General features: G+C 42.7%; 1 protein-coding gene across 3 annotated transcripts; it reads right to left on the bottom strand.

Annotated features, from left to right (window-relative positions):
* Positions 1-6,932: 6,932 nt before the first annotated feature.
* IRAK2 (interleukin 1 receptor associated kinase 2) lies at positions 6,933-26,185 on the bottom strand. 3 transcript variants are annotated; one of them, XM_075762529.1, is made up of 13 exons: positions 25,812-26,185; positions 23,809-23,988; positions 17,073-17,243; positions 16,306-16,418; positions 14,683-14,877; positions 14,235-14,299; positions 13,672-13,786; positions 12,841-12,950; positions 12,278-12,473; positions 11,513-11,575; positions 10,280-10,480; positions 9,610-10,114; positions 6,933-9,229 (listed from the first exon to the last, which is right to left on the bottom strand). In XM_075762529.1, exons 1-13 carry the CDS (start codon positions 25,996-25,998, stop codon positions 9,111-9,113), a joined length of 2,220 nt encoding a protein of 739 aa, XP_075618644.1. In that variant the 5' UTR covers positions 25,999-26,185; the 3' UTR covers positions 6,933-9,110. The 3 variants fall into 3 exon arrangements, with proteins under 3 accessions (XP_075618644.1, XP_075618642.1, XP_075618643.1); XM_075762527.1 differs by having other exon boundaries at positions 14,683-14,853; positions 25,812-26,184; XM_075762528.1 differs by having other exon boundaries at positions 14,683-14,850; positions 25,812-26,184.
* Between the last annotated feature and the right edge of the window lie 816 nt (positions 26,186-27,001).

The following is a 27,001-nucleotide window of genomic DNA, read 5'->3' as shown; positions in this document are numbered from 1 at the left end:
GAGTTACACAGGATACAGTCTACTCACTGAGAAGAAAAAATATGGCTGAGCTAACCTACAAAAATTGAACAAAAATTGAGGCACAAGCTATTATGCTGTGTTACTTATCCAGCTTACTGAGCAGAACATTCTAAGGTTGTCTTAAAAAAACCCAACCGTTTCCTGGTGATCTAGAGAAAAAACTTTGGACCTATAAATGTGTGCACTATTTTCTCCTTTGCAAATATAACATCAGCCTCAAGAGGGTAGTATAACCTAGTAGCGCACAACGATTATAAGAGCAAAACAGATCTCTGGTGCTTTCTACCCTGCTAGAAGAAACTGATGCTCCCTATTTTCTTCCAAGTATCCTGCTCAGAGAGATTTTTTGTACAGTCTCTCTTGCTTTGGAGGCAGAAGAATAGGTAAGCAACGCAGTGAATTCCACAGAAGTGCTCCTGGAACAGTGCTATGAGACTGTGGCTGCCAGGAAAGCAACGCCTGAAGAGCAAAGCACTGGACTAGCGTGGTTACAACTTGACTGCATTCACAACTTCTCTGGGCAACCTGCTGCAGCGTCTCACCACCCTCATTATAAAAAAATTCTTCCCTTTATCTAATGTAAACCTACCCTCTTTTAGTTTAATACCATCACCTCTTGTCCTATCACCACATCCACAGAAGGCAATTAGCACCAGATTCCCGATTTCAACAGTTTAAAGTGTCTAATATATTAAAGAATCCTTGCATACTGAGGCAGAAGTGATTTAGTTCAGTATTTCTGGTGTATAATTATTTGTCCATCTCTACACTTCCCTTAAAAGTATGTGTACATCATGGAATACATGCCATTTTCAATGCAAAACTTTAAGTGCCAACTATTCAGGAGACTTTATACCAAGTTCGATTTGCTTTAGCATCTCCTTCCATTTGAGCTGCAAACCAAAGCGGGAAAAATAACCAAGATTTCAATAAAACACTTTCAAGAACAGTAAATTGCATAATTATCAGAATTAGCTGGCCCACAGATATTTGGGTTGGCATCAGTAAACTAAACTAGCATCAATCACTGAAAGATTCCTAAAATTCTTTTTGCCCAGATTGACATGAGGATGGGTTGTTTTGTTGTTGTTGTTTTTTTTAAAAAAGGAGGGCAATATTAGCTCTCACTGATTATACTGTTCTTGTGGTATAATTTGCTCTGGCACAGAAAAATAAAATAACCTATGTTACTCCTACAACATCTGCTCTAGGATTTTTCCAAAATGACTATGCAATCTATTCGAAAAAATAAGCTAGATCTCTACCTCTGACACCATACAGGTAATTTCAAAACTGGCATTCTTGTTATCTTATTTCTGAGCAAAGACATCAAGGTAAAAAACATGTAACAGAAGCTGGGTAATTACCGGGGTATTCACTACGACTGGTTGTCCTAACCCAAATACTGCATACAACGAATGCGAAGAACGTGACCTAGCCATGATGCAAGAAATCATTTAATAGTAACAACAAAAAACCCAAATCAAAAGCCAAAGTAAAAGCATGGGTTTTACTCTGCCAACCCACATCCAGTTTCTATTCACTTGGTAATAATGTTCCTAATAAAGTCAATAACTTGAAACTCATCTTTCTCCTCAGATTTCAGCAACCAAAAGGAATGGACTCTGGCAGGGCTGAAGAGCAAAACAACCCCTAAAACAATATTCCTTTATGTGCTTGGTAACAGTATGACAAAGCACTCATATATGACCTGGAGCCATGCACAAAGTTACACAAATATTTGATTATGTCCTTAAATATTATTTGAATGGGAGGAGGAAAGGGAAGAGTGCACTTCTGTGTTAGTCCCAAGTCATTCACTCAGACTTCCCTAACCAGAAACTATTTTGGGATCAGTCACCATTCCAGTATTACTTAAGTGCCCAAAATTAAGATTTTTTTTTCATGCTGGAGCTGAATATGCTTATTTCTTTATGGTTTGTTCTTACTATAATTTGAGATAATGAATTAAATATAAAATTAAAAAAAAAAAAATCACATTGGGAAAAGGCAAATGCAGCTGCCATTGATTACAGCTGAAGGTGACTCCATCTCCCTACATTGAAGAGGATGGAGTATTACTTTTCCAAAGCCCTTAAGAAAAGTAAAAGTTGTCTTCTTCCACTAATTTGAGATGATTATTCAATTGTGAAAGTGAAATAAGGTGACTAATTAAGCTATAAGCAACCCACTTCCTATTAAAAAAAAATGATAGTAACATCACAAAGAAGTAACAATCAAGACTCCCTCAGAATAAGCAGCTAGTATTTCATATGACTTTAAGTGTTTAATTCTTTATAGATTAAGGAAGTGGAAATATCTAGTCACTTCAACTGTAATAGTTTCTCAATCTAAAGAATGCTCTAATGCCCCACCCCCACCCCGTAATGGTACATCACTAGACTGGGCTTTACAAAGACAGGAAACTCCTAAAGTAAGAAACAGACTAAAAACATTTCATCCTCTTCATTTAAAATTTTTCAGAAAGATTCTACCATTGAGGTCCCACAAATGTTTCAACATAAACATTCATCAAAGACATACTCACCACCCTTTTTTTCTTTTGTTCATCTACAAATGCAGGCTTTGGAGAGGCTTCTTCAGTGACTGCGCTTCGACAAGTCACAGGATGTCCTTTTTTTGATTCAGAACAACAACGGGGCAGCTGCAGGTTCGTTCACCTCCTTTTGTTTTCTGTCTGAACACAGTTGCAATTGTCACCCTTCTTGAAAATTTGGAATGACACAGACACTTCTTGGGGTGCAACCGAGCTTACAAGACTTCTTCCAGACTGCAGACTATCAGCCTGAACTTCACCTGGTGGAGATACCTCCTTTCGGAGCTGTCCCCCCCGCCTGAACACACTCTGGAGTGCCGTAAGGCATATTACACTGGATCACTGATGCTCTGATTTCTTCTTCCTGAGATCTCCAGCCTGTTGTTCTCTCGAGTCGCGTTTATTTTCTGTTCTTTGCACGACATTTACCTCATCACACTCAGGTTTATTTTCAAGCTAGACAATAAACAAAACAGTCTATTCTTAGTAACATGTTTAAGCAGTTTTTAACAACTAAACAGATAGTATGTGAGTTAGGGGAGAAGAACAACCTAAAGGATGAGAACTTCCCCCCCCTCCCAAGAAAGGGGAAGGTGCTATAAAATTGCATCTTGCCAGTACGATAACTGGAAATGGAGCAGGCTGATTCCCTAGAGTTTTGCTCTCATCACACTTATGCTTACAATAAAACGTATCAGCATTTGTCTACCTGACTGGAAGTATTAAGTGACCAGACATCTCAGGATACTAAGCAAGGTTCAGACAACATTATAGAATTATACAGATTTAAAAAGGCTAAATAGTTAAAGAGAATACAATTGGTTTTGGCCAACACAAAACACAAACTCAATGAATGTTATGGTTTCATAGCCTCACTTGTTAAGATAAAAATCTATTAGAAAGCCTGAGGGTCTATAGAAAACAACCACCTACAGTAAGCTAAGCAAAAAGAAAAAAAAAGTAGCTCTGCTGCAATAAAGGATTTTTACATCAGCTTTATAGTTACAAATGAAGTACTTTCTCAATCCGTTATGTTCATTCTTGCAGTTTGTTACAAGAAAGGGAAGTGAAGATTTGAAAGACTTCCACAAAGAAACATTGCTTCATAACTAAAAATAGGAGTGACAGGAACAGCACTCGAAATCTTTAAAGTGAGTGAACAAATGACATTCGATTGCCCTCCAAGAGTTATTAACTGGAAAAAAAGGAAATTATGTCTGAAACCTGAAATTTTCATTCACACGTGCATCTACAGGCTTGTTTCAATAGCAGAACTACAAGATGTCACTGATAACAGAAGTTCTGTGGGACTGAATGATGGCAAACAATGGTACTACATAATTATATACATATATATTTAAAGACTATGATTAAATCTTTGTACTTTTAGACACAGGTAACCATTAATTGATAGGATTTAGCAAAAAGTTTAAGTTACAGACAAAAATCTAAAGCATACGCATTGTTTGCTGTTGGCATGAGGATGTCAGGCCAGCCAGTCTGACCACGACTCTCCCTTTGGGCTTAGAAGTTCCCAGGGAGAAGGTAAGCAGCGTCAGAGTCAGCTTTATTCATCACAAGGGAATAAAAAAGACATGAACCCATTCCCACGCTTCACAAGTTACTTTTAAAACCAACACTTGCCAGTGCTCCATAGGAAATGCTAGAAACACGACAGCCACATGTTTAAAACTTCCAGGACACAAACAACTTTCGTTTGCTTTCTGCAGATGTCCCACTTCAGACCACTACTTTACAACACAGGCGATAAACAGCATATCGTTACAGGACAAACTTCTGTCACTCTATCCCAACCCAAGCCTGGGGGGAAAAAAAAATCAGGTGGTTTTACTAACGCTGCTGCAGCAGTAGGATTCCTGCACTCACCTCCTACACTCTGGCTCTTCCAGCCACCAAGAGCATCTGCCTTTTAAAGCAACTGGCTCTCTCATCCCGAACCCCTGGGTCTGCTCCTGGAAGGAGCCCTTCGGGCCGCCCACCCGCGCGGAGGCAGAGGGACACCCCACGCACGGCGCCGCGCAGCCCCTGCGCGAGGCTGGGCCTCCCGCCCCACGGACCCCCTGAGCAGCCCCAGGGTGCCCCTCGGGCCCCGGCTCTCCGGGCCGGCTGCACAGGCAGCACCGGGGCTGGCTGCGGCGGCCGCCTCCGGGCAGCTGGCGATGCTTGGGCGGGGAGCCCTGCGCCCGGCCAGGCCCCCTGCGCCCCTCACGCCGCCGGCCCGGCTCTTGCGGCTCCGCAGCCCCTCCCGCTCGGGGGGGGGCAGCACCGACCCCAAGCCGCAGCACCTCAGGGGCGAGCGGGGAGGCGGCCCCTCAGGGGACAGCCCCGCCTCCTAAGGCGGGACTTTGGAGCCAGCCCTGACGCCGATTGGGCGGCTCCCAGCCGCCGCTGGTGTCGATTGGCTGTTCTGGGCACCCCGGGAAGGGCGGGAAGGGCGGCTCTTTCTCCTCAGCCCCGCCACGGCGATCCTCGGGAGGTCGCAGCGGGTTCGTTTGTGCCGCACTCGGACCGCTCTGCAGGAAAGGGCTCGCGGTAACAGGACGGGCAGGAGACCGCTGCGGGACCGGCTGCGGGACCCGGGGCGCCCGCGGGATCTGCCCTCTGAGGAGCCCGGCCCGGCCCGCAGCCTCTGTCGTGGGGCGGGAGCGCACAGAAGGCGCTTGAGGAGCGGCCTGGGCTCTCCTGTGGGCTTTTGTACTAAGCCTTTTCTCAGCAGGACAGGCTTTATTAATTAGAGGACGTAAGGAGAGAAGAAAAGATATTTGTATCACTTGCGAATGCTGCAAAAGCCACGTGGATTGTACTGTATGTTACCGCAGCTGAAAGGCATCAGTTTGGGCAAGGGCGGTGTGCAGATAAGCACACAAAACACGAAATACGCATTTGATTGTAAGCGAGCTGATGCATGGAAGTGAGTATGTCATCGATGACAATTGTCATTGGCTATGCAGTCGGGCCATTTTCTCTTCTACTTGCTTTTCGCCTTTCCCAGCTTGTGCCACAAACCCTCCCACAAGTGCAAACACTGGTTTTCTGTTGGGCTCACTGGCTCCTTTCTCCTCTCCGATGAGCATCTCCTGCACTTCTGGATTAGGGTTATTCCCCACGGGGTGAATACACGAGAAGTACACTGTGAGTACCTAAAGGTTGTCTGAAGAGTCAACAGCTTTGCATAGATAACACTGTGGTTGTTTTCTCTGATAATCTTCTCCTGGAGGAATCATGTCTTGAAATACTTATTTGTATTTGTCAACTGCTGGTTCAAGTTGTAAACTCAAAGAGATTCCACTTAAGAATAATGTGTCCAGGTCAATGTCACATTTGGCTGGGTTGTCCTTGCGCACTCACTTTGCTGGAATGCGTGAAGGTGTAAGCCAGTCTTTCAATTTAGGGAATTTACCATTTACTTTAATAAACAGCAGCAACTGTGTAAGAAATAGCACCAGGAAAACGATTCATCAAATGTTAGGAAATGCATCTGTTTCACTGTTGCCTGAAAACAAAAACCAAACAAACCACCCTAGCACATGTTGGAAGCTGTATATTTTATAGCATGGATATTTCTTTTTTAGATACAAAAATGTTCTAGTACAAAGCATACCTAAGATGCAGTCACTGGTTGCTGAAAAATTTGCTAGTTTGTTACACAGCATTTAGTAACCTTGAAAACTGTGTAATGCAGCTTTCTTCACACTCTGCATATTTAAGTACCTTCTTAGTTTTGCTAGTAGACATCATGCTTCCGTGTCTGTAATTATTCACATTATTAAACATACAAGAAAAATCAGAATACTGTGTGAATGAATTGGTAATTCTTACCACTAATCCCAATATAGGATGATGTTCAGCCTCTAGGTTTTAACAGCACCTTTGGGAGGTGCTAATCTCCACATCAGTTTTACTTGCACATTTCTATAGTTCTAGAACAACTATACATTTTTTTAATTTATATTCTGTGCCCTTATTTTAGTGTTCATGGATTAAAAAAAAGCAGAGTTGTCCATTTTTGACAAAAAGAGCTACAATGCCTTAAGGATAAAGGATACTAGAGACTGTGCATCTAAATGATGATAAATGTCCGTTGGACCTCAGTAATCCTTGTAATTATTAACTTTAGAGTGAATTTTTTTCTCTAGGGACGTGTCAAAGGAAAAAATCAGTTTAACAGGGAATGAAGAGTGAATAAACATGTTTATACTAATAATTACTAATGATTAAGTGTGTGCAAAGAGACCTTGTGCTGCATCCCTACAAACACAAATTTACATAAATAAGGTGGACTGAGAGACATATTTCTGTGCCATAAACATGAAAAAGCAAGCTATAAAGAAAGGATTTTTTCAGGTTTTTTATTCACAAAGGTATTAGTAAATGGTAATGTATACATTTGCCAAGTTGAGATTAAAATATACATTATACCGAATAGCCAAGTTATGTGACAGAGTCCATTATTGTAAGACTACGCAGTGTCTTATATATGTTACATTATATACTTATGCAACTCTACAAGACCATGTATATCACCTCAGAATACTTTAAAACTAACATGGAACAAGGCAAAAAACAATAATTTCATTTTGTGACTGCAGGAGAACAAAACCTTTAAAGCATTTTTTGTCAATCATCAACTGTGTCTAAATTATGTTTCTCAATTTAAAAAACTTAGGTTTTCCATTCAGCTCTGGGGTGTGCCTATGTGCATTTCTTCCTGGAGGAGATCCAAGGGATTTACCACGGATCTCCCAAAATATACCCAGGAAAACCAACAAATATTAAATTTTCAGCACCATAAAGTATCTCAGTTCTCATGTAGAATTAAGCAGTTACTGACCAATCTGAATATACTCAATGTTTCTTATGTCAGTATCAATGTATTCTTGGTTTGATTCTGGTAAAATAAAAAAACCTGACACTGGTAAATATATAGACAGTATCCAAGGCACTTATAATTAAGGAATTTTACCAGCTTTTAGTGTAGAAATCAATTTGATAGCTCTGTAGATTATTCTAATACTCAAGTCTCAGTTAAAATACTTTTACTTCCTCATAATAGTACCTACAATGAACTAGGTACTGTACAAATATAGAAGATATGAGGCCTTACTCGGAGACCTTCGTGTAAAGCTAGGAAAACTATATCATTACACAATTCCAATGAAAATAATTACATACAAAGTTTTTTGGTATTTTTAATATTCTCTGGACTCCATTGTGAGTTTTAGCCATTTCTGTACATCAGGCCTTATTACCTGAGCTAAGGAGGCAGCAGTCACCTGTCTGTAAGCTGAGCTACATGTTCTGATAGTTCTTTTTGTTTAAAACAAACCTGTATTTCCTTAGACTGCACAAGCTGGAATATGCTAACAATATTACAAATAATAAATAGTCATAACAATAACAGCAACACTTTCTTAAGGGGGCTTTCCCTTGATAATAAATATGACAGCATACAAGTTTCGGGTTCTTCTGTTGAGCGTGATCACCGAGGCTGACCCCAAGGCTGCTAAGGCTGGGTAAGCCACGAGACACACAAAATGATTCCCCACTGAGAATGCGTGGTGAGCATGGCACCATGAACAGATCCACTTGCCAGCTCATCTTTCACTGATTCTTTAACCCATTGTCAAAATAGATGTAACAACTTAAATTTCAAGCGACCTATAACAAAATTAAAGATATTTTAAATTAAAATCTTGTCCCTAACCCAAAATATGCAACGGTTACCATGCAAAACACAGTGAGAAACCTTAATAACATGTAAAGGATACTTTTAAAAAAAAGCTTCCAAAGTACTTTTTGAAGTATTATACACTTAGAGGTCCTGACAACTTAAACTTAAAGGTTAGACTTCAAAAGGTGTCATATGTATATATGTATTAGAGCAGCTCGTACAGTAGACTAACATGGCTTAAATTACTTACAACTATGTTCAGTGCAATTCAAATTGAGATTAAGTCACGTAGAATACATCTGAGAACTTGCATAAAAATTCCGCTCGCTGGTAATGCAGTGTTTTTGAGTGTGTGGACTAAGATGACATGGAATAGGATAGACTCCTCTGACAACTGAAACCTCCGTGCTCTCTGGAGATTTCTGTCTGCATGTAGACAGTGGGATAACAATAAGGGTATTGCTAACTGGTTGCTGATCAGTGTGTGCCCTGCAACTTCTAGGACTGTGGTTTTTAGTAAGACATACGTTATATGTAGATGCTTTCTGAAATACACTGCAGAAGTTATTTTGGCAATTGTTTGCCATATCGTTTTACATTGCAGCTGAAAAGGAAGAAGGCATTTCTGTTTACGGGGTGGCGTTGTGCTTTAAGCTGCTTTAGAACAGGTATTTTCTGTTTCTTCTCAGTGTGATCACTTCTGTTTTCTTCAGCCAGGGCTAATGTTTCTGATTCAAATCTGCTACTTGACTTGAAAGGTATACTTTTACCATCTTTCTAATGAGGAGACAGTCCTTGTTGGTCCTTCTGAGCAGTCCACTGCTAATAAATCCATCCATTTTATGATTCAAAAAGTTCAGAACTGTTTAATTTGTCTTCTTCATACAGCAGAATATTTTCCATGAGCTTCTTTTTTTGATCATTTATCTTTATTTTCCAAGATGTCTCTCTGGCTAATGCTGAAAAACAAAAAAAGCCCAAATATTGAAAAAAACTATCCATCTACTGTCTAAGGAATAGATGATAATTTTAAATTAAAAATAAAACAAAACTGGCTTAGGAAAAAAAATCTGATAGAAAACCAGAAAACATTTTGTAGATTTATTGGTAAAATCATAACCAAGGAGAAAAGTTTTACTGAAATGTGTTTAGAAGTAGGAAGGAGAACCTAAGCAAATCTGGAGAAGAGAGCAATTTGTCCCTACTATTATAACACTACAGCACTTTAACAAAGACTTCGGTTAGCATAGCAGGGGCATGGGCAGTTTTGCCAAAACAGCTTGAGGATCGTATGCTTTTGAATGTCCTGCATGCACCCCTCAGGTTTATCTGGATTTACCTTGTGAAGAGTCAAGGTCTGCATTTTTTTGTTGGAAGGTGCTCTGTGCAGTAGCTGCTGTTTCCAAGATGTCATCACTTCTGGTGCACGCCGCATTTCTTTCCTGGAGTCCGTTTGCAGGATTTTCCTGCTTGACCCTGTAATCAGAGGCTGCCGTATTTTCTGAATTGTTACAGCTGTTGTTAGACAGCTCCTCTGCAGACCTTTCAGAAGGATTCCATAGAAAACTACTTGATTCATCTGATTCGCAAGGGACCCTTGACATCTGCCCACAGTAGAGGTCAGGCACGACTCCTGCCAGAGGTGTGCATGGGTTGGCACTTGTCAGGGTCACCGGCTGCATGCCATACTCTTCATTTTCCCCCGCAGAAGGCACATCCATGCTGAGACTGGTTGTGTCATCATCAGTTTCTTCTGGAGTGTTCATGGAGAATCCAGAAGTGCTGCCTCCACAGATGTAATGCTCTCTTAATTTATTTTCAGCCATTTCCATAATTTCAAGCACCTGTTTTTAACAACAAGATCTGTGAATGCAGAATAGTTCCTGCACCCCTGCTTACACATACTCTCCTACGTCAACACACTCAAAAATAAGTAAGGCATGCATGTTGTAGCTTTAGAGCTTGCTGTCAAGAAGACTAAAATCTTGGTCGTGTATTTAAAATATTACCTCTGCTATGTTAGAATTCTTCTTTCTCAGACAAAGGCAGACAGCTGAAGCAAAATCAATAGCAACCTCTTCCAGCAAGTATCCTGCTTTCTTGTCTAGATGTTTACAACATATTTCCTTGGCGGCTAGCTTTTCAAAATCTTTTACTTTGGAGTATGAGCTTTCTTTCGCTATTTGAATTTCATCGGCAATCATATCTTTCTGTTCAAAGGAAAGAGATACATTAGTGAGAGCAAAGTTAACACATTTATTTCTGTCTGACTCACTGAGAATATGAGTCTTGCATAAATTTGTTATTATTGCTCCTTAACGGCTGGTTTACAGACCTAAAAGCTTCCAGAATCTCCATTCATGCAGCTGACAGAAATGTTTGTTTTCACAGGAAAGAAAAGGCCAAAGGTTTTCTCTGTGTGTGTCTAATGTCATATTCACTAAGGCAGATGAAGCTCTTCTAGGCTTATACCCATTTACAGGAATGAAAAATAATCAACGCTGTAAATAGCAGCGTTCTCACACAGGAATTTTCAAAGGTTTGTTAAAGAAACCAGAAACTTAGGGTCCTTTATTTTCTGAACCCATTTGAACATTGCTGAATTGCTTGGAAACAGTCAGTAAGAATGTACTATCATTTTCCCCTCAAAGGCTTGAGCACAATGGCAAATCCAAAGGAGCATAACCCATAGCAGGAATAAGGTGGGGTCTGTTTCCATGAAGATGCTGTTAATGGCATTCGGTGAGCCCAGCCAGTTCTGGCTGCTTGTGAAAGTCACTGGTGTTGTTCTAACCACAGGCAATCTGCCTAGGATTATACATTCCAGACACGAGTGCAATACGTAAATGCCTGATAAACATGAACATGAGCCACCGCAGTTCCCGCCTACCCAGGTTTCCCCACATGGTTTGGCTTGTAACACCTCTTTCTGGCACATAAAAACATGTAGCCGCATTTCGGCACAAAGCTTTGTCTCTTACATAAGCATGTATTTAAACACCAACTATTCTGGAGTATCTCCTAATACAATCGGGAAATGGGAACATATACTCTGCTTCTATCGAAAGGCAGGTAGGCTATGGCTGTTAATGGGACCAGGATATGGCTTCTCAACATCCCTTCCTCAGGACGTGCACAGCAGCCTGCAAATAACAAACTGTACTTAGATAAAAGGAAAATTCATTTTATGACAGCGACACCATTCACTCCTGTTGGTATTCATTAGTCCTGCTTTTTCTTACCAGATAAATAGGGTGTCTTCCTTCATCCAGTGCCTTAATCCCTGTCAGTATCTCTGCTAAGACCTAGAAAGTATATTTGAAAGATAAAATAATTTGTTCAGAATTAATTCTATTTTTAAAAATTAGTTTTGTAACTAAAGAAATATTGAACTGCCAGGGCATTTTGAAGTTACATTTTTACTTCAGATGGCTTAACAATGCCAGATCTGGGCAATCTTTATGACACTAGATCTACCTCCAGAGCCAAGTCCAAATTTTATAGTTGGGTACAATAGATATTGTTGAAACAAAGGATGAGAAGAAAGTAATTCTAAATCTAGATAAGAAATCCCACTGAATAGAGTAACGTCCTATTTAAATGGGAACACCTGGAGACAGGTGATATCACAGACTATCAATTATTTTAGTTGAAATTCCACATTAACCAGTGATGCTTGTAGCAGTTCACATGACAAATCTGCAAGAATTCTGAGAACCTAACTGCAGTCTTTCTGCTACTCTTTTTTTTACAAATGATCAGCAGTAATAATATTTTTTTTTGCAACAAGAAACAATTTTGTTTCTGTTGTTCAAAAGGTTCACCTCACTTTGCCACAAAGTGAAGCACATTTGGAGTGTGAACCAGGATTTCAACACATTACATAGTCAGCAAGTATGATATGAAATTTCCGGCAAAACGACTGTATGAGGCACATATTCTTATATCCAATTTCCTGTCTAGAAGCACCAAAGTCTGCAACAGAACAGGGAAGAAAGGCAACGTACCACACCACAGCTGAATACATCAACTTTTTCTGTTAACTGCCCATGTCTGATAAAATCTTCTGGCAGATAAGTAAGAGAAGCTTGTAGGACTTTGGTTTTCATCACAGCATATTCTGACTTTTTATCACCAGAATACAATCGCAGACCTGAATGTCCAAGCTTTGGTGTAAAGTTTTCATCCAACAGGACATTTGAGCTGTGACAACGAGAGACAAATAACAATATTGGTCAAGTAAGTACTTCAACCTGAGGTAAAGAATTACGGTTCTACGCTTTTAAAGTTAGGTGCTGAAAGTTTCCAGCATTTGGCCTGCTGTGTGTGAATGGAAGGATAAAGAGTGGTAGAAAGGGAGAGGGGGAAGAACAAGCACTCCAAAAATTACTTCAAAAGAGTATACTTCCCTCATTTAGAAAAGACAGATTAAACATAAAACAGTAAACATGAGACAGCAGAAAGATACTGCAAATGGATTTCAAAGTTGCATAAGCTTTCAGCCATTGTTGTTAAAGAAATCCCGAATTCACAGGTGACCAAGGACGTGCTGATATGCCAAACCCCTCACCTTTTGATATTCCCATGAAGAATTCCAAAATTATGTAAGTACTCTACAGCTCGGATGAGTCCTATAGAAATGCTAATTCGCATCTCCCAGGTCAGTGGAGCAGAAGCATCCTGCAAGGAAGAGAGGAAAAAAAAAGGTATTTTACAGAATAAAAAACTGTAAGGCATGAGTAGTTTTGAAAACCAAAGACATAGTTTTAGTCCCAGTCAAAACTCCTGATGACCTAAATCAAAAGTCTGGTCCAAGGCAGAAACTGGCGATTTCTAGGCCAAGGAAGGAGCCGATTCTTATATATTGTGTGGCCACAGGACCCAGTGAGATAAGGATACAGCAAGGATCACACTTGTCCAAAGCATCAAGCGCTGGCCGTTACTGAGGCATAGTGCTGGTGTTGATGGATTGCTTTTCTGATGCTTCTGTGCCCTCTGCAGATGCTCTTTCAGTAGGTGCAAACACCTCAAACTGTTCCCTCTTAAGCCCTTGTAAAACTTCATAGCACATTATGCCAATGATTATGATGATGGATTCTACAGAAACATATTCCCAAATCCATCGAAATACTACAATATGAATAGACATATTTTGCAGATTCCTTATTACTTTAAAAAGCCAAAGGCCGCACAGCAGAAACTTCCCACTGACCTGATCTGCTTTGCAGTACAAAAACTGGAAAAGAGCTGCAGCCTCTCTAGTGCTTACAGTCAGGATATCTGGGCACTTTTTTTTGTTTGGCTGTTTCTCAGAATTCAAAGAGATATAATTGCTTTTCATACAGGGACAGGACAGGACTTGTAATCACAGATAGATAACGGACCCAGATTATTTGCTTACTTGACACTGCAGTTTGTTTTGTAGCGATCCATTAGGCAGGTATGGATATATCAGACAGTGCAATCCAGTTTCTACTGAGAAACCCAGCAGCTGCAAAATGTTGATGTGACAACACCTGCAGGCACAGATCAACGATAGTTTGCAAAGGGAATAAGAGCAACACAGAACAATACATTCCTGAGCTGGAATAAATAATTCAGGGCAATCAGGAATTGCGTCCTGCAGGTGGAAGCACGGAACGGCCCTGAGCAGGCACAGAAGGCTACCCTGGCAGCAAAGAGAGATCACTACAGCGTAGCCCCGCTCTGCACAGGTGGAGGGGTACAAGGCTCCAGAAGGCACCGCTTCCTCACATCTCGAAGACCAGCAGCGCGGCTGCCTGCGCTCAGCAGGGAGCTGCAGCATCACCAGAGGCACGTGGCTTCCCCAGGGCTCCTGCAAGGGCAGCGCATAACCCCTCTGTCCCCAAACAGCACCGTGCCTGCGGTCAGTCTTAACCAAACATGCGGGCAGCAGGCCGCAAGCAGGATACACACAGAACGCCTTTAAAGTCAACCGCTTACCGAAAGCAAATCTGTACTTCTGTATGAAAGAATCTTTGGGTGGAATTTGGGCTTGTGCATTCCATCTGAAAAATGAAAACATGCAATAGAATGTCAATAGTCATACTAAGATGTTGCATTTATACTGATCTTTTAGTCTCTAGGCAAGTATCACTGATGACAGCTTTGGGTCAAAGGCAACAATTAATTGAAAATTAGAACAAAAAACAGTGTACAGACACCTCTGATCCAATCATCAATGCAGGTAGCCACTCTGCAGGCTACTCCCACGGACAAAGTTAATAAAACTACTCACGTGTTTGCTGAATCTAGGTTCAATTTGTATCATTTCCTTTTTACTCTCCTCTTGTGTAGCTGTTCTGGTTCCTTGCCCATACAATATTACACAACAACTGCTAATGCTCGAGAGACACTAATAACCAAGAAGAAGAAAAGGTGGAGTACTTGCCTCTTTCAGTCTTTTGATGACATACACTATGTTGCTCCTCTGACCTTTGTAGACATCAGCAAAAGTACCTTCACAAATTCTGCTCGTGTCACTGAAATCGTTTGTGGCATTAGTAACTTCCTTCTGGGTCCACAAAAGACTCCCGCTGGGGAGATCCGTCATTGTCTCCTGCTGAGGAGTAGAAGAGCTGCAAGGCTACACATTTGTAGAAGAAACAAGTTTAACTCATGAAAACTCATATGCTTTTTCCTTCTTTCTGGTATCGTATTTTCTTTTCCATGATTTAAGCAATCACCGTGATTGTTGAAAGAAATTGTGAAAGGGACTGTGCAATCACTCATGAGGGTTTCCCTTTGTAACACCTGTCTTCATGTGTTTTGCTGATGTAAAAATTTTGCATAATAGATGTGAAAACAGTTACGAACTTGCCTTTCCACCTTTCCCAGAAAACAGACTAAGTTTTGTCTAAAAGTCCATGTATTTATTTGAAGTGATGTTAGTTTAAGTTACAAAAAATATTAATCTTTATGACTGGGGCATATAGGAAGAAACAGAAAGTAGGGTCCCTCATAATGTATTTACGTTCTGGGAGGAACTTCACATCTACTTCTGAAGCACCTGGTGTTCGTTGCACAACAATTTGTTGCTTCCAGTGTGGCAAGTCCTAATGCCAATTGTTATTACAGTTCCACTGTAGCCTAACCATGCAGCTTTCACAACCTTAATGTGCTCTAGGCTTGAGAAAACAAAAACATTAACTCCCTCTCAAGAAACTCTGAAACTACTGCACTCTTTGTAGCGATCTTCTCTTCTGGCGGGTACTCTTGAACCGCGTTATTTTGAAAGAGTTTAAAGTCTTAGAACACAATCTTCTTTAAAAAAACTCGAACAAAATAAACCAAAGAAAACAGGCTGAGTCAGAACCGTGGTGGGACCAGAGTGTGCATGTGGATCTGGGAAACACTCTGAGAACCCACAGGACAGATCTAGCTAGACCCTCTTAAAGACAAAAGAGCTATAGGGAGAAAGGAACAGGACACTGTGCTGAAAGCACTAGGAACAGGAGAAAAACTTTTCACCGTGAGATGGTGAAGCACTGGAATGGGGGCTCAGAGAGGTGATGGAACCTCCGTCCTTGGAGATTTTCAATTGTCAGCTACACAAGGCTCTGCGCAACCTGACTTATATTTGATACTAGCCTAGTTTTGAGCAGAAACTGCATTTTAAGTATAAAATTAAACTAAAAGAAGTATGCCATTCTGCCTAGTCAGTGGTATACATTGCACTGTCCTACAATCTCACCAGAAATGTTAAGTCCTCTGTAAAATCTATACTGGAAATCCCTTCAAAATTAATTGCTGTTTGTGGGCATGTTACCCATGCTGAGCTATGCAGTATGCAATATTGTTAATTTTTCCCCTCGCTGGTCCTTCACTGGCAAAAAAGTGATGTAAACCTCAAGTAATCTAACTGCACCATTACTATTATATTCAGTCCAAACAAATTGTATTCAAGCCCCACTCTTTCACTATACAAGTAGAGGGATAAACTTTAATTGAAAAACCCACAGAATGTCAAAGACAATTTTCATTGTTACAATCAGAGAGTGCTAAAGGGATTTACCTTCACACTTGATGAGACAGGAGGATTGGACTGCAAGGATTTCAAAAGGTCCATTGGGGGAGGTGGCGGAGAAGGGAGCGAATACAAGGCTCCTTCAGAAACAGACCCTGAAACTGAAATAGCAGCATTGAAAATACATCTTATTTTTGTAATACCACAACCTGTGACTAATTATGAAAGTCTGGGGTATTTTGTTGAATTTCCTAACCAGGGATAGTCTATGACAAGCTGTCAAAATGTGAAACACTGTGTGAAGACAGGGAGCTGTTTTTCTGGTTCCTCTTTGCAAGATGACTACACAGATCTCTAGTCCTGGCTCGGGGACATGGAGCTCGCTATGTCCATACTGCTGGCCAGGTGCTCTCCTCACTACGTCCTGAGGTTCCTTCCCAGGCAGAGGAGCCTGCTGACGCATGCCGAGATTTATTTTGCATGGAGAGAAGGACACTGGGCAGGAAATGTATGGAGCCAGGATGAGACCAGGGTGTTCAGAGAGACCCGGGAAACCTCTTGAAATACACAGGATATAGCCAGCATCTCTCAAAGCCAAGACAGCTGTAGGAAGGAGGAAGAGGAGGCCGTGTGCTAACGTTAAGAATAAACAGCTCAGGAGACCACAGTGCTAGGAAAAAGGCAAATAGTCAAATGTGACCATTTTGAAGAGCAATATATTCATTATGCTATGGTGAAAGCGAATGGGAAGCAGTCTTGTCTATACAGTCATTTCGACATTAAAGCAGAGTCAGAATCTGTTACTTTTTACTTACTGCCTGCTGGTGATACTCCCAGATGAGAAGAGTCTGGTGATGGCAATAGCCTTATCTCATGTTCTCTCTCTCTGTTTTTGTTTTCTGTGGGAGTTAAAGATATGTTCTCCTGTTTTGGTGGCTCTACCAGCTCTTCTTTTTCAGAGTTGGTAGTATTAGAGGCTGATGTCCCTTCAGAAGAAAAGAAAGCAAAGATGAAGATTACCAGGGAAAATAGAGTCTGACTCCACTCAGTTATCAGGAAATAATCCTAGTCAGGAAACCAGACTGTAAATTAATATGAACATTAAAATGAACATTCAAGCAATTTATTGTTAAATTGCTGGAACACTATTGGTATTTAGATTCAGACCATATTCATGACATTAACTACTACTGAAAATTAATAAGAAGTGATAGCTTCAACCAAATATCAGTGATGGCTATGCAAAAGATGTATAGTCTCTTGCAATAAGGAATTCGCAATAACAGTATACTTATTTTGTCATTTTCTATACGACATCCTTCAGGCAATCATCACAAATATCTCCCAGCCTAAAGAAGGCATCTAGTTCTTTGCTCACTGTCATGGGACTGTGAGGAAATTTGACAGAATCGTATTGGGTTTAGTCAGTTAAATATTTTAGACTATTTTCAATTGTGCGGTTTTAGTGTCATGACCATGCTCATTCCCAGAAAACACCTTCCTATACAGAACTATTTGCAATAAAGAATCATACTTTTACTTACGAACAGAAAGAAACAAACTGGAGACAATCAAGGGAAAACATAAAAATGGTCAAAGGTCAAGACTTGCTGATATATAAGGAAAAATTAAAGGCCAAATTATTGATTCACTACAACTCTAAAAGATCCCGTATTGTATATAGCTTGGTAAAATCTCAGAATCAGGCCTGAAAAAGCAACCTGAAGTCTGGTTAAAAGAAGTACAAAGATGCTTTAAGCATACAGGGACTCGAAGAGGGAATTACTGAAATTAGATTAGGCTACAGTTAGGATGGGAAAAAATAAAGTAAAAAAAAATTCAAGACACTGTGATATACTGTCAGAATCTCCTGAAGAAGCAGCTGAATTCTTATCCATGAATACATTTAAAAGGAGCTTGGACATGCCCAGTGTGCACTAGGGGTGATATAAGGACTTTCTACTGCCTGATAACCACATTTTCCTGGTTGTAGTTCTAAACTTTCATTTCCACCTGGCACCTTTTATCAGCAATACATCTAGCATTTTCTTAAAATTCAAAACGAGTGTTTTATTTTGATGTAAAAGAAAATAAGCACAAGTATTAATACAAGGGGAGGGTTGTCATGCTGTTTTATCAGCTTTGAATCTTAAGCATGGCAGTGATCTTGGCATCAAAAGCTGCAGCCCTCTGCATCTGAAATCAGATAACCACTTTGTGTGCTTTTCTCGTACAAAGCCTTGGGAGTCTCTGAACGAAGCAGGAAGCAGTATGTTTCATTTATAATCTTTGTTCCTTATAATAAACCAAGATTGAGTAGAACTGTTTAAGAGAAGACAAGCTATGGCGGTTTCAGCGTACTCAGGTTTGAAGAGCAGGAGTGTAGGAAAAGCCATGATGGTAGAAGAGGACATGTTCATGTCAGGCAAGTTTTTTCCTTTGACCTCTGTTTGGGGTTTGTATCCACGTTCTTCAGTGGCGCCTATGAATGCAGGTTTGAATGAAACTAGGTCTTCAAAGTACAACTCAGAAGAATCAGGTATGCTTCTTTATTACTGTGTCAGAATGCCACGAAATCCCGGATTTTACGGGTTTTTGAAATTAGCTATCGAACAGTCTGCAGGCCTTTAGTCAAAACCGACAGTCCTGTATTCTGCAGTTGTTGGCTTTTCCCTCCTGTACGTTAACGTAGAAGTCTCTAAAATTAGAATCACTTCCCTCTTTCAACCTATTTTTCAGGGGTTTTCATTAATTTTGCAACTTCCTGCACATCAGACAAACAGGTTACCGCTGAAGCTAAAGAACTGACATAAGAAAAGAATTATTATCATGGACATTCAGTAGTGCGAACTAGAGTAGTGCAAGAAATTGTTGAAGGGAGGTAGAACTCTCCTGGAAGTGATCTACCAGCAAAAATCTATCTGTGTGTTGTGTCTGATTCCTCTGAGTCAGAACAAATAGAACTATGGTGATGTAAGGACCACTTAGTTTTCTAAAGTGCCCCATAGAAAAGCAATTATTCTCCCTATCTGCCCAAGAGGAATCACCTGAGTAAGCACATTCAGATAAATAGAGATAAAAAAGCAGAAATAGAGGGTAAAGACTTCAAAGATTTGTCTAAACCTAAAAAGATCCTGCTAGAGATCACTTCTGCTTCTGGCTGAGCACACAGTGGAATGCCCGTCTTGGGTTAATTCCAGAAAAAAACCCTACTTCCACATGGCAGAACAACAAAATAATCCGGACTGCCACTTAAATTAATGTGAAGTTTTGCTATGGACTCCAATATAAAAGACAACTACAAGAAGTTTTTTTAAAAAGATCATTTCATTGTAGTTTTGCAATTTATTGCATTTGAATTGATCTGGGACAAAAATTAATATTAATCATCCAGAAACATAATTAAAATTTGATCTCTCCACAGGATTTGTCTCTTCCATCCTCTTTTAAACCCTCTTTGTCTTCATAATGCTTTACAGAACTCAAAAGTCAAACCCAAAATCACTGCTAACTCCTTACGAAGCCCTTCCTGGAACGGTCCAATGTTGTAGTTCACCCATTGTCACAAAGAGAAACAAAGGTTTGTTAGATCTATTACATCAGTTCAGTGCCTTAAGGAGCTGTATCGCGTATGTCCATTTTTTGCCATGATCTCTTAATATTTACTTTCCCTATTTACTGTCTAGCATGCAGAAATCTTTATAAAGACTCCTGTTTACTTGCATCAGCCAACTCCAATTTTTAGAAACGAAGCTTCTCCTTAGAAATCACAAAGTGTACTGCTCTGGCCTGGAGGAAGTTGACTGGGTTTTATTTTTAACAGAGGGGAAACCCTTAGTTTTTGCAGCTTGTGGCAAGTGAAGTCCAAAAAGTCTCTGTGCTGGTTTTGGCTGGGGTAGAGTTAGCTTCTTCCCAGTCGCGGTACGGGGCTGTGGTTTGGATGTGTGCTGGAAACAGCGCTGATCCCACAGGGATGGCTTATCCCTGCTGAGCAGTGCTCGCACAGAGCCCAGGGCTGTTCTGCTCCTCACCCCCCACCAGCCAGTAGCTGGGGGTGCACAAGGGGTTGGAGGGGACACGGCCGCACAGCTGACCCCAGTGACCCAAGGGATATCCCATACCCTATGACGTCATGCTCGGCACATACAGCTGGGGGAGGAAGGGGGGACGTTGGGAGTGACGGCGTTTGTCTTCCCCAGTCACCGTTACGGTGACGGAGCCCTGCTGTCCTGGGATGGCTGAACACCTGCCTGCCGTGGGGAGCGGGAATGAATTCCTTGGTTTGCTTTGCTTGTGTACACCGCTTTTGCTTTACCTGTTAAACTGTCTTTATCTTAACTGATGAGTTTTCTCACTTTCACTCTTCCCATTCTCTCCCCCATCCCACCGGGGGGGAGTGAGCGAGCGGCTGTGTGGGGCTGAGCTGCCGGCTGGGGCTAAACCACGGCAGTCTCAGAAATATTTTTGAGAAAGCTCAAAAAAGAAAAAAAAAGGTAAATCACAGAAGCAGAAGCAAAAGTAGGTAATCCCCTCTGGCACCAAGGCTGAAGTCAGGTGCCTATTGCACAAGCCACACTGATATTTACATACCACTTCAAAGGAAACCGGTCAGATGAACAGAAGGATGATGAATGTTTCTGTGCAGTGATGATGATTATTTCTCCTGTGTCTGTATTTTTAATGGCGATGTTGCTGGAAGCTGCTCTTGGATTGGAAGGCTAATTCTTTGCATTTTACATAATCAGAGAGACCAATCTTACTTGGCTTTTGTGTAAGAAATCTTGTCAGGGGCTTTAAAACGGGCTTTAAAACGCGGCCTCTCAGGATTTGATCCAGTGCCATTGTCTGGATTTGCACACAGGACCAGGCCGAATGATCAGAGACCCTCTGCGCAGCCTCTGGGCTTCCAGGGGAAGGTGCTATACATCAGCCTGGCTCCAACGGTGTCGGGGGTTGCAAGAAATAGCTCTCTGAAATTAAATACATGAAGCTTCTCTGGGAGTGATTCACCACTGCAATGTGCTGAACTAATCTCCATTTGAAATCTACTCACGGTCTTGTTTTAAAGGTCTGTAAGAGAAGAGAAAACCCTCTGCCCTGGGGTAAAAGCAGCAGCATCTCAGTTGTTAATAGCAAGTGATTTTTCTAAGCTCTTTGAACTCAGCTTTTGCAAAAATGGCAAAATTAACCCACATGGGAAAGAAAAGGCATCATACCTAACTGAACAAACCCAGCCTTTTCCATGACAGACAAAAACTATGTTGACAATTGTTGCTGTTATTATGTAGTGGTAAAACCATTCCATAATTTTTCTATTTCAGTTTTTATTTTTTATGGAAGGAAAATGCAGTTTGTTGTTTTGTGGGTTTTTTTTAAATTAAATCACAATGTATAAGGTGAGATTACAGAAAGGTCAATGAACTCTGTAAAGGAATACACCAAAATGAGCCAGCTGTAAACAAAGGTGGGCCCCAGGATGTGTTCTGACGGGGAAAGAATGCAAGGAGTAACTAATGAGAGTTTAAGGTGTGGTAGGTTATACTGTGTTATGTAAGAGCACCCACACACACTGTTTATGGACAAAGAATCAACGGTGTTAAATACTGAACAGGCAGAGAGCAAAAGTGTCATCACATCATGGAAGTCACCCTCTACTCCAGAGGATCCATAAAACCACCATTATCAGGGAGCCAGGCTTATTGCACTAGTGATATCTAGGTCAGATTTATTCAATGTATAGATTTAAAAAAAAAAAAAAAAAAAAAAATCAAGATTTTGTTTTCAATCCTGTCCACTCAGACTGGACCCTCAAAATCACAGCGTGACTAAATTGACAATTGGATCACTGCCATACAAATTAAAACAGATTCAAGTTCGCCTCCCTGTAGCTCGCTTTGCTGAAGAATGAGGAGTAAGAATTGTTAGTCTCCTAAGCTGAACGCTGTGACTGAATTCAGTCTGACAGTGGATCTGCTGATCCAGGCTGCGTATGGGCGATGCCAAAACCAGCTCTGTCAAGTGAGCAAAGCTCTCTTAGGGTCTGTGGTTACGGTGTTTGATGAGCTAAGGCAGAATTTGCTTGACGGCTGCTTGTGCTGTAGTACTTAATATTCCTTTTTTTAAAAAAAAAGAAAATAGAAATTGAGAGTACCATTGTTAAAGATTTTTGTCTGCATTCCAAAATGAAGGTTAAAAGTCACGCTAATGCCAGGAAACTACAGAAACCCATGATGCATTATTGGACTTTCCACGAGAAATGCCTCCAGCTGCTGCGCAGCGGATGCCGGCTGCAGCCCTGAGCAGGGCCGGGCCGGCTCCTGTTCCCCAACAGCTGCTCCCGGTGGGACCCACAGCCAGCCCCGGCCGCCAGCCGCCAGTCAGGGAATGTGGGAAGCAGACAGGGCTCCCGCACCTTTCCACCTGCGGATGCGTACGGCCTCATAAGCTTTGAGCTTTCCCACGTGCACCCGGATGGTGCTTCTCCGAGCATTTTTGGCCACGTAACAAAAATCTGTAGTTTTTCTTTCTTGTAATTCTCTATGGAGAACTAGCAACATTCATGCAAGTATCTGATTTCCAGAAAGTAGATTTTGGGTGGGAATATGTGTGAAAAGGGGAATGTGGTCCGCTCCCAACTTTTTGGGGCAACTCAATACAGAATGACAGTATGTTGTCCAGGGTTCAACAGATTTTGTGGTAGAACTGGATTAAGGTACAATTTGCTTTACAAAAATGGACAGCTGGAATTTAAACATATTTTTCAATGGAGAAAAATGGAAAGGAAAATTATACTTAAAAGTGTTGTGATTTCTATAAGCCAATTGTTTACTTCAACTAGGCACACTGAGTTCAAACTCTAGTCATCCTACCTCAAAAAATATAAATCTGAAATAGAGCAACCTGGAGATAGGGAAGAAGAATTACAGGCAAAGAGTTAGAAAAGAGAACAGTTGTTTAATTAATGGAAGGATTGAGGAGAACATATGATAGGGATAGAGAAAATCTGAAGTGGGATAAAGAAATAGTAATGCAGGCAGTCAAGAAACCATTTCTCCTTTTCATAACCTTTTTCTCGTGCAGCAGGAAAGCAGGCTGCATAGGCTGAACTGTTTATATGTTTTGTTCCTCCAAGTTTGTTGACAATTAGAGTATGATGACAAAATTTCAGGGAGAAACAAGAATGTATGAAAAATTAAAACATTCATAACTAAGCTCTGATTTGAAACCCTGTCCGATGCGTGAAAGTACCACCCCTGGTTCAAAGCACAGCCCATCTCTCTTTGGCACCTCTCAGCATCGAAGACGGCCACTACAAAGGTGGGATGATGAAATAGAGGGACCAGTGATTCCCCCTCTACATCACCTCTTCTTTCCCACCACAAATTTTATTTAAGAGAGTAGAAAATCAGAATCAGAGGAGAAATTTTAGAATTTGAGCATGGGACTCCCAGCAAAAAGCTTCTTCAGCTGGCAAGAGAGAGTTACAGGACTGGGTCTGGGTGCTCTCAGAAGCAGCGCAGACTCCCCGTGGGAGGAACAGCAGCTACTCACAGTCCAGAATGACTTGGGCCGCTCGGTAGAGCTGCAGTCCTTGCAGCAGGTCCAGCAGCTGCTGCACTGTCGCCAGCCTCACTCCCCACCACCACATGAGCTCTCTGGTTATGCTGATCCCCGTCTTCTCCATGCACTTGATTTTCCGTAGCTCTGTTTGATCAGTTATCACGTAGGAGGCTAGTGGGAGACAACAGATATTTCTGTTTAAAAGTCAGAAAAAGCAAGCAAGTGCAAGTAGGGAAAGCTAAGGTGCGAGACACACTTTACTTTTTCATTTGCACACTTTTACAAGGAAGGATCACAATAAATTAGCTATGTGGACGTGAAGAAAATTCAGTTTCTGAAGTAGGATATTCCTTTTATTTCTTTGACTATTATGGAAAAAATGTTGTTATATCAGAGACCCAAAAAGAAAACCCAGTCACACTTTTCAGCATATTTTCTCCCCAACCTTCCTTCACCATAGTACTTTTTATCAAAGTAAGTTCAGATGAAATTCCTGGTGTGATTCTCCCAAAACAGGTAACAGAAGTCAGTGGTGAGACTGCACTCCTGTCTACATTACTAAATACCAACGTTACGGTAAGCCAAATAGTAACTGAATCACCTGGGTGTTATTTACAGTCAGATAAACCTATTGGTGAAATGCAGCTATTTTAACAGCAGGAGATACCGTGCTAAAGCTGACCCTACATAATTTGTCCCGATTGCTGCATGTGCAGAGTGTGCTGGTTACCCCCTGTGCTCTTCTCGGCTCGCTTACCATCATGTCATCCACCTCCCTTGTTTAGTTCCCACTACATCCCATGCACCCGGCCGCAGTGAAGCGCCGTGGGCTGGGGAGGGCGAGGTAACCAGAACCGTAAAACCACAAACGTGTCTAAGGATGCTCGTGTTTGGGACGGGACTACATCCCAGCTTCCCCACGTGCCAGTGCCCGCCCAACGGCGGCAAGAGGCTCTGCCTGCCCTGGGCAGCTCTGCGGCTGCGGGACGGGTGGTGGCAGCTCTGACTCCTTCGGGCAGAGGGTCGGGGAGAGAAGACCGGGCAAACTGTGCTGAAACAGCGGTTTGTGACACAGGGCTGCCTTGTCACTCCGTCCTGGGATCTGCCCAGCTCGGCTGTGCTCATTTGTGGTCTCCGGGGGAGATGCCACCAAAGGCGCCCGTCAGCTCAGACCCTCTCAGCTGGCCCCACCTGATGTGCTCCTCGCTTCGCAAGCCTGAAGCGGAGAGGCTTGGGGGCCGGGGGTGTGCGGGGAAACAAAGACTCCCGAGTTCACACCGCAGTGGGCTTTAGGAGCATGCCAACATACAGTTTTATGCTTCTGAAGACAGCGAAGGTAAATCCCACCCTTGGTCAGCAACTTTCACTGGGGTAAGAGTTTACTCAGCAGTTAGTAAAGTCTCGAACAAAATTCAATCATGTTAAATAAAGGAAGGTATGCCAACCGATAAAAGATGCAGGTTAGAATTGTTTGGACTGGGATACAGAAAAGAGAATAAAAAACTCGGGGACTACATTCCCTATACTCATTAACTGGACACGGCCAGGACTGAGAAAAATAGGGGCAATACGTATGAGGGAAGCAAAGAAAGAAAGAAAAAAATAGGACATCTAAGCACACGTGAGGGATGTTGTGAAGACAGGCACGCAGTGAGAAGTAGCAGAAGATAAAGCGTGAGCGGAGAGGGGAGGGCGAAAGACAGCGGAGGGCGAGGGGAAGGAGCCTGGCTGCCCGGGGGAAGCCAAGGGAGCCCACAAGTCTGGAATTCCAGCGATTCATCGGAGCTTTCGCTCGATGCCCAAAGCAGATCGCTGCTCGGGAATTCCCTGCCTGTGCTCATAGCGCCGGGGAACGACTCGGCCAGAGGCCCTGCGTGGGACGGCTGCCCGGCGTGGGACGGCTGCCCGGCGTGGCGTGGGACGGCTGCCCGGCGTGGCTGCGCACTGCTCCCAGCCTTCGAGCCCTGGTCCGGCCAGCCCCCCCCCCCGCTCACCGAATCGCATCCAGTCGTAGTCGCTGAGGCAGTCCATCTTGCGGCAGAAATCCTCCAGCACCCAGGCAGGCATGCTGTGCACGTACAGGGCCGGGGGGCAGCCCCCCTTCGGGGCCGGCGCCGGCTGCCGCAGGGTCATCGCTTCGCAGCCCCTCTCCGCCGAGCCCCTCGTCCCCGCCGCGGCCATCAGCAGCGGCCGGGCATGGTCCGCAGGGCAGGCACCGCGGGCAGCGACGCTCTCCCGCCTCTGCCTCCTCCGTGCGCTGCGCTGCGCGGCCGAGGGTTGATTCTCTCCGACGGCTTCCTCCTCGCAGAGGGGCCGGCCCCGCCCGCCCCGCGGCACAGGTAAGCGTTTCTCGGCAGCGTCAGACCGCACTGCGCCGCTTCCTGCTCCGGCTGACGTCAGGGCCCGGCCCCAAAGGCAAATCAGATTTTCCTTTCCATGAGTGCTTATTGCTCCAGCCTGGTTGCCAAATTAAGTTTCACGTGACGCAGAGGTGAAAGATGCTTTCCTGCTCGTTACGCCCAGCTGGCGTTGCCGACAGCCTGCGCAACAGCTGCTCCCAGCAAAGCCAGATGTGCGCAGGGCAGCCCGGGCGCTGGCCGCATCTCCAGGGCGGTCAGCTGCGGCTTGTTCGCCCGTGTGGGTATAGGGATGCGTGTTTAAACATAGATCCCCGAGGGCCACACCAACCACGCTCCCCACCGTGTTGGGTGCTGTACCATCGGGGATCCAGAAAGTTTCAAAGACCACCAGATCCAAGACAGAAACGCGCACCGACGGAGAGGGCAGTAAAAAGCACAGCCAGCTAACACCGAGAGCCGGCCTGCTGCCAGTCTGGCCCTTCCCAGGATTTACACTCATCGCAGCGTACAGGATTTCACTTGTATAGTTAGTGCACAGTAGCAGATGCAGGTAGCGAGAAGTCAAAAGCGTCAATAGTGGTGACCTGCCCAGGTCTTGCTAGTAAAAGATCAGCTTTAAACTGTGCTCTAAAAATCAACACTGTCTCTAAATTTTTAAGTTTTGCCTTTTTTTTGTATTTAACCTGCTTTTGAGAAAGTTTTATAATCAATTGATTCACCAGTGTACATGCTACAAATACCTCTGGCAAAATGATCTACCTGGAGAGCCTCACAGCTGTACCTCTGCCATCATGGGAGTTTGCACAACCGCACACGTAACTCTA

This window comes from Balearica regulorum, chromosome 10 (genome assembly GCF_011004875.1).
Source record: "Balearica regulorum gibbericeps isolate bBalReg1 chromosome 10, bBalReg1.pri, whole genome shotgun sequence".
NCBI classification, from domain to species: Eukaryota; Metazoa; Chordata; class Aves; order Gruiformes; family Gruidae; genus Balearica; species Balearica regulorum.
Note: the sequence above shows the minus strand (reverse complement) of the source record. Positions and strands in the feature narration are given on the sequence as shown.

Bases quoted from the DNA above. Each gene is read 5' to 3' on its own strand.
- IRAK2 (XM_075762529.1), bottom strand. From the start codon at position 25,998: ATGGCCGCGGCGGGGACGAGGGGCTCGGCGGAGAGGGGCTGCGAAGCG. The intron at 11,576-12,277 runs GTACGTTGCCTT...TATACTTTCTAG, and splicing joins ATGTATTCAGCTGTGGTGTG to GTCTTAGCAGAGATACTGAC. The intron at 10,481-11,512 runs GTAAGAAAAAGC...TCCTTTGAACAG, and splicing joins GAAGACACCCTATTTATCTG to AAAGATATGATTGCCGATGA.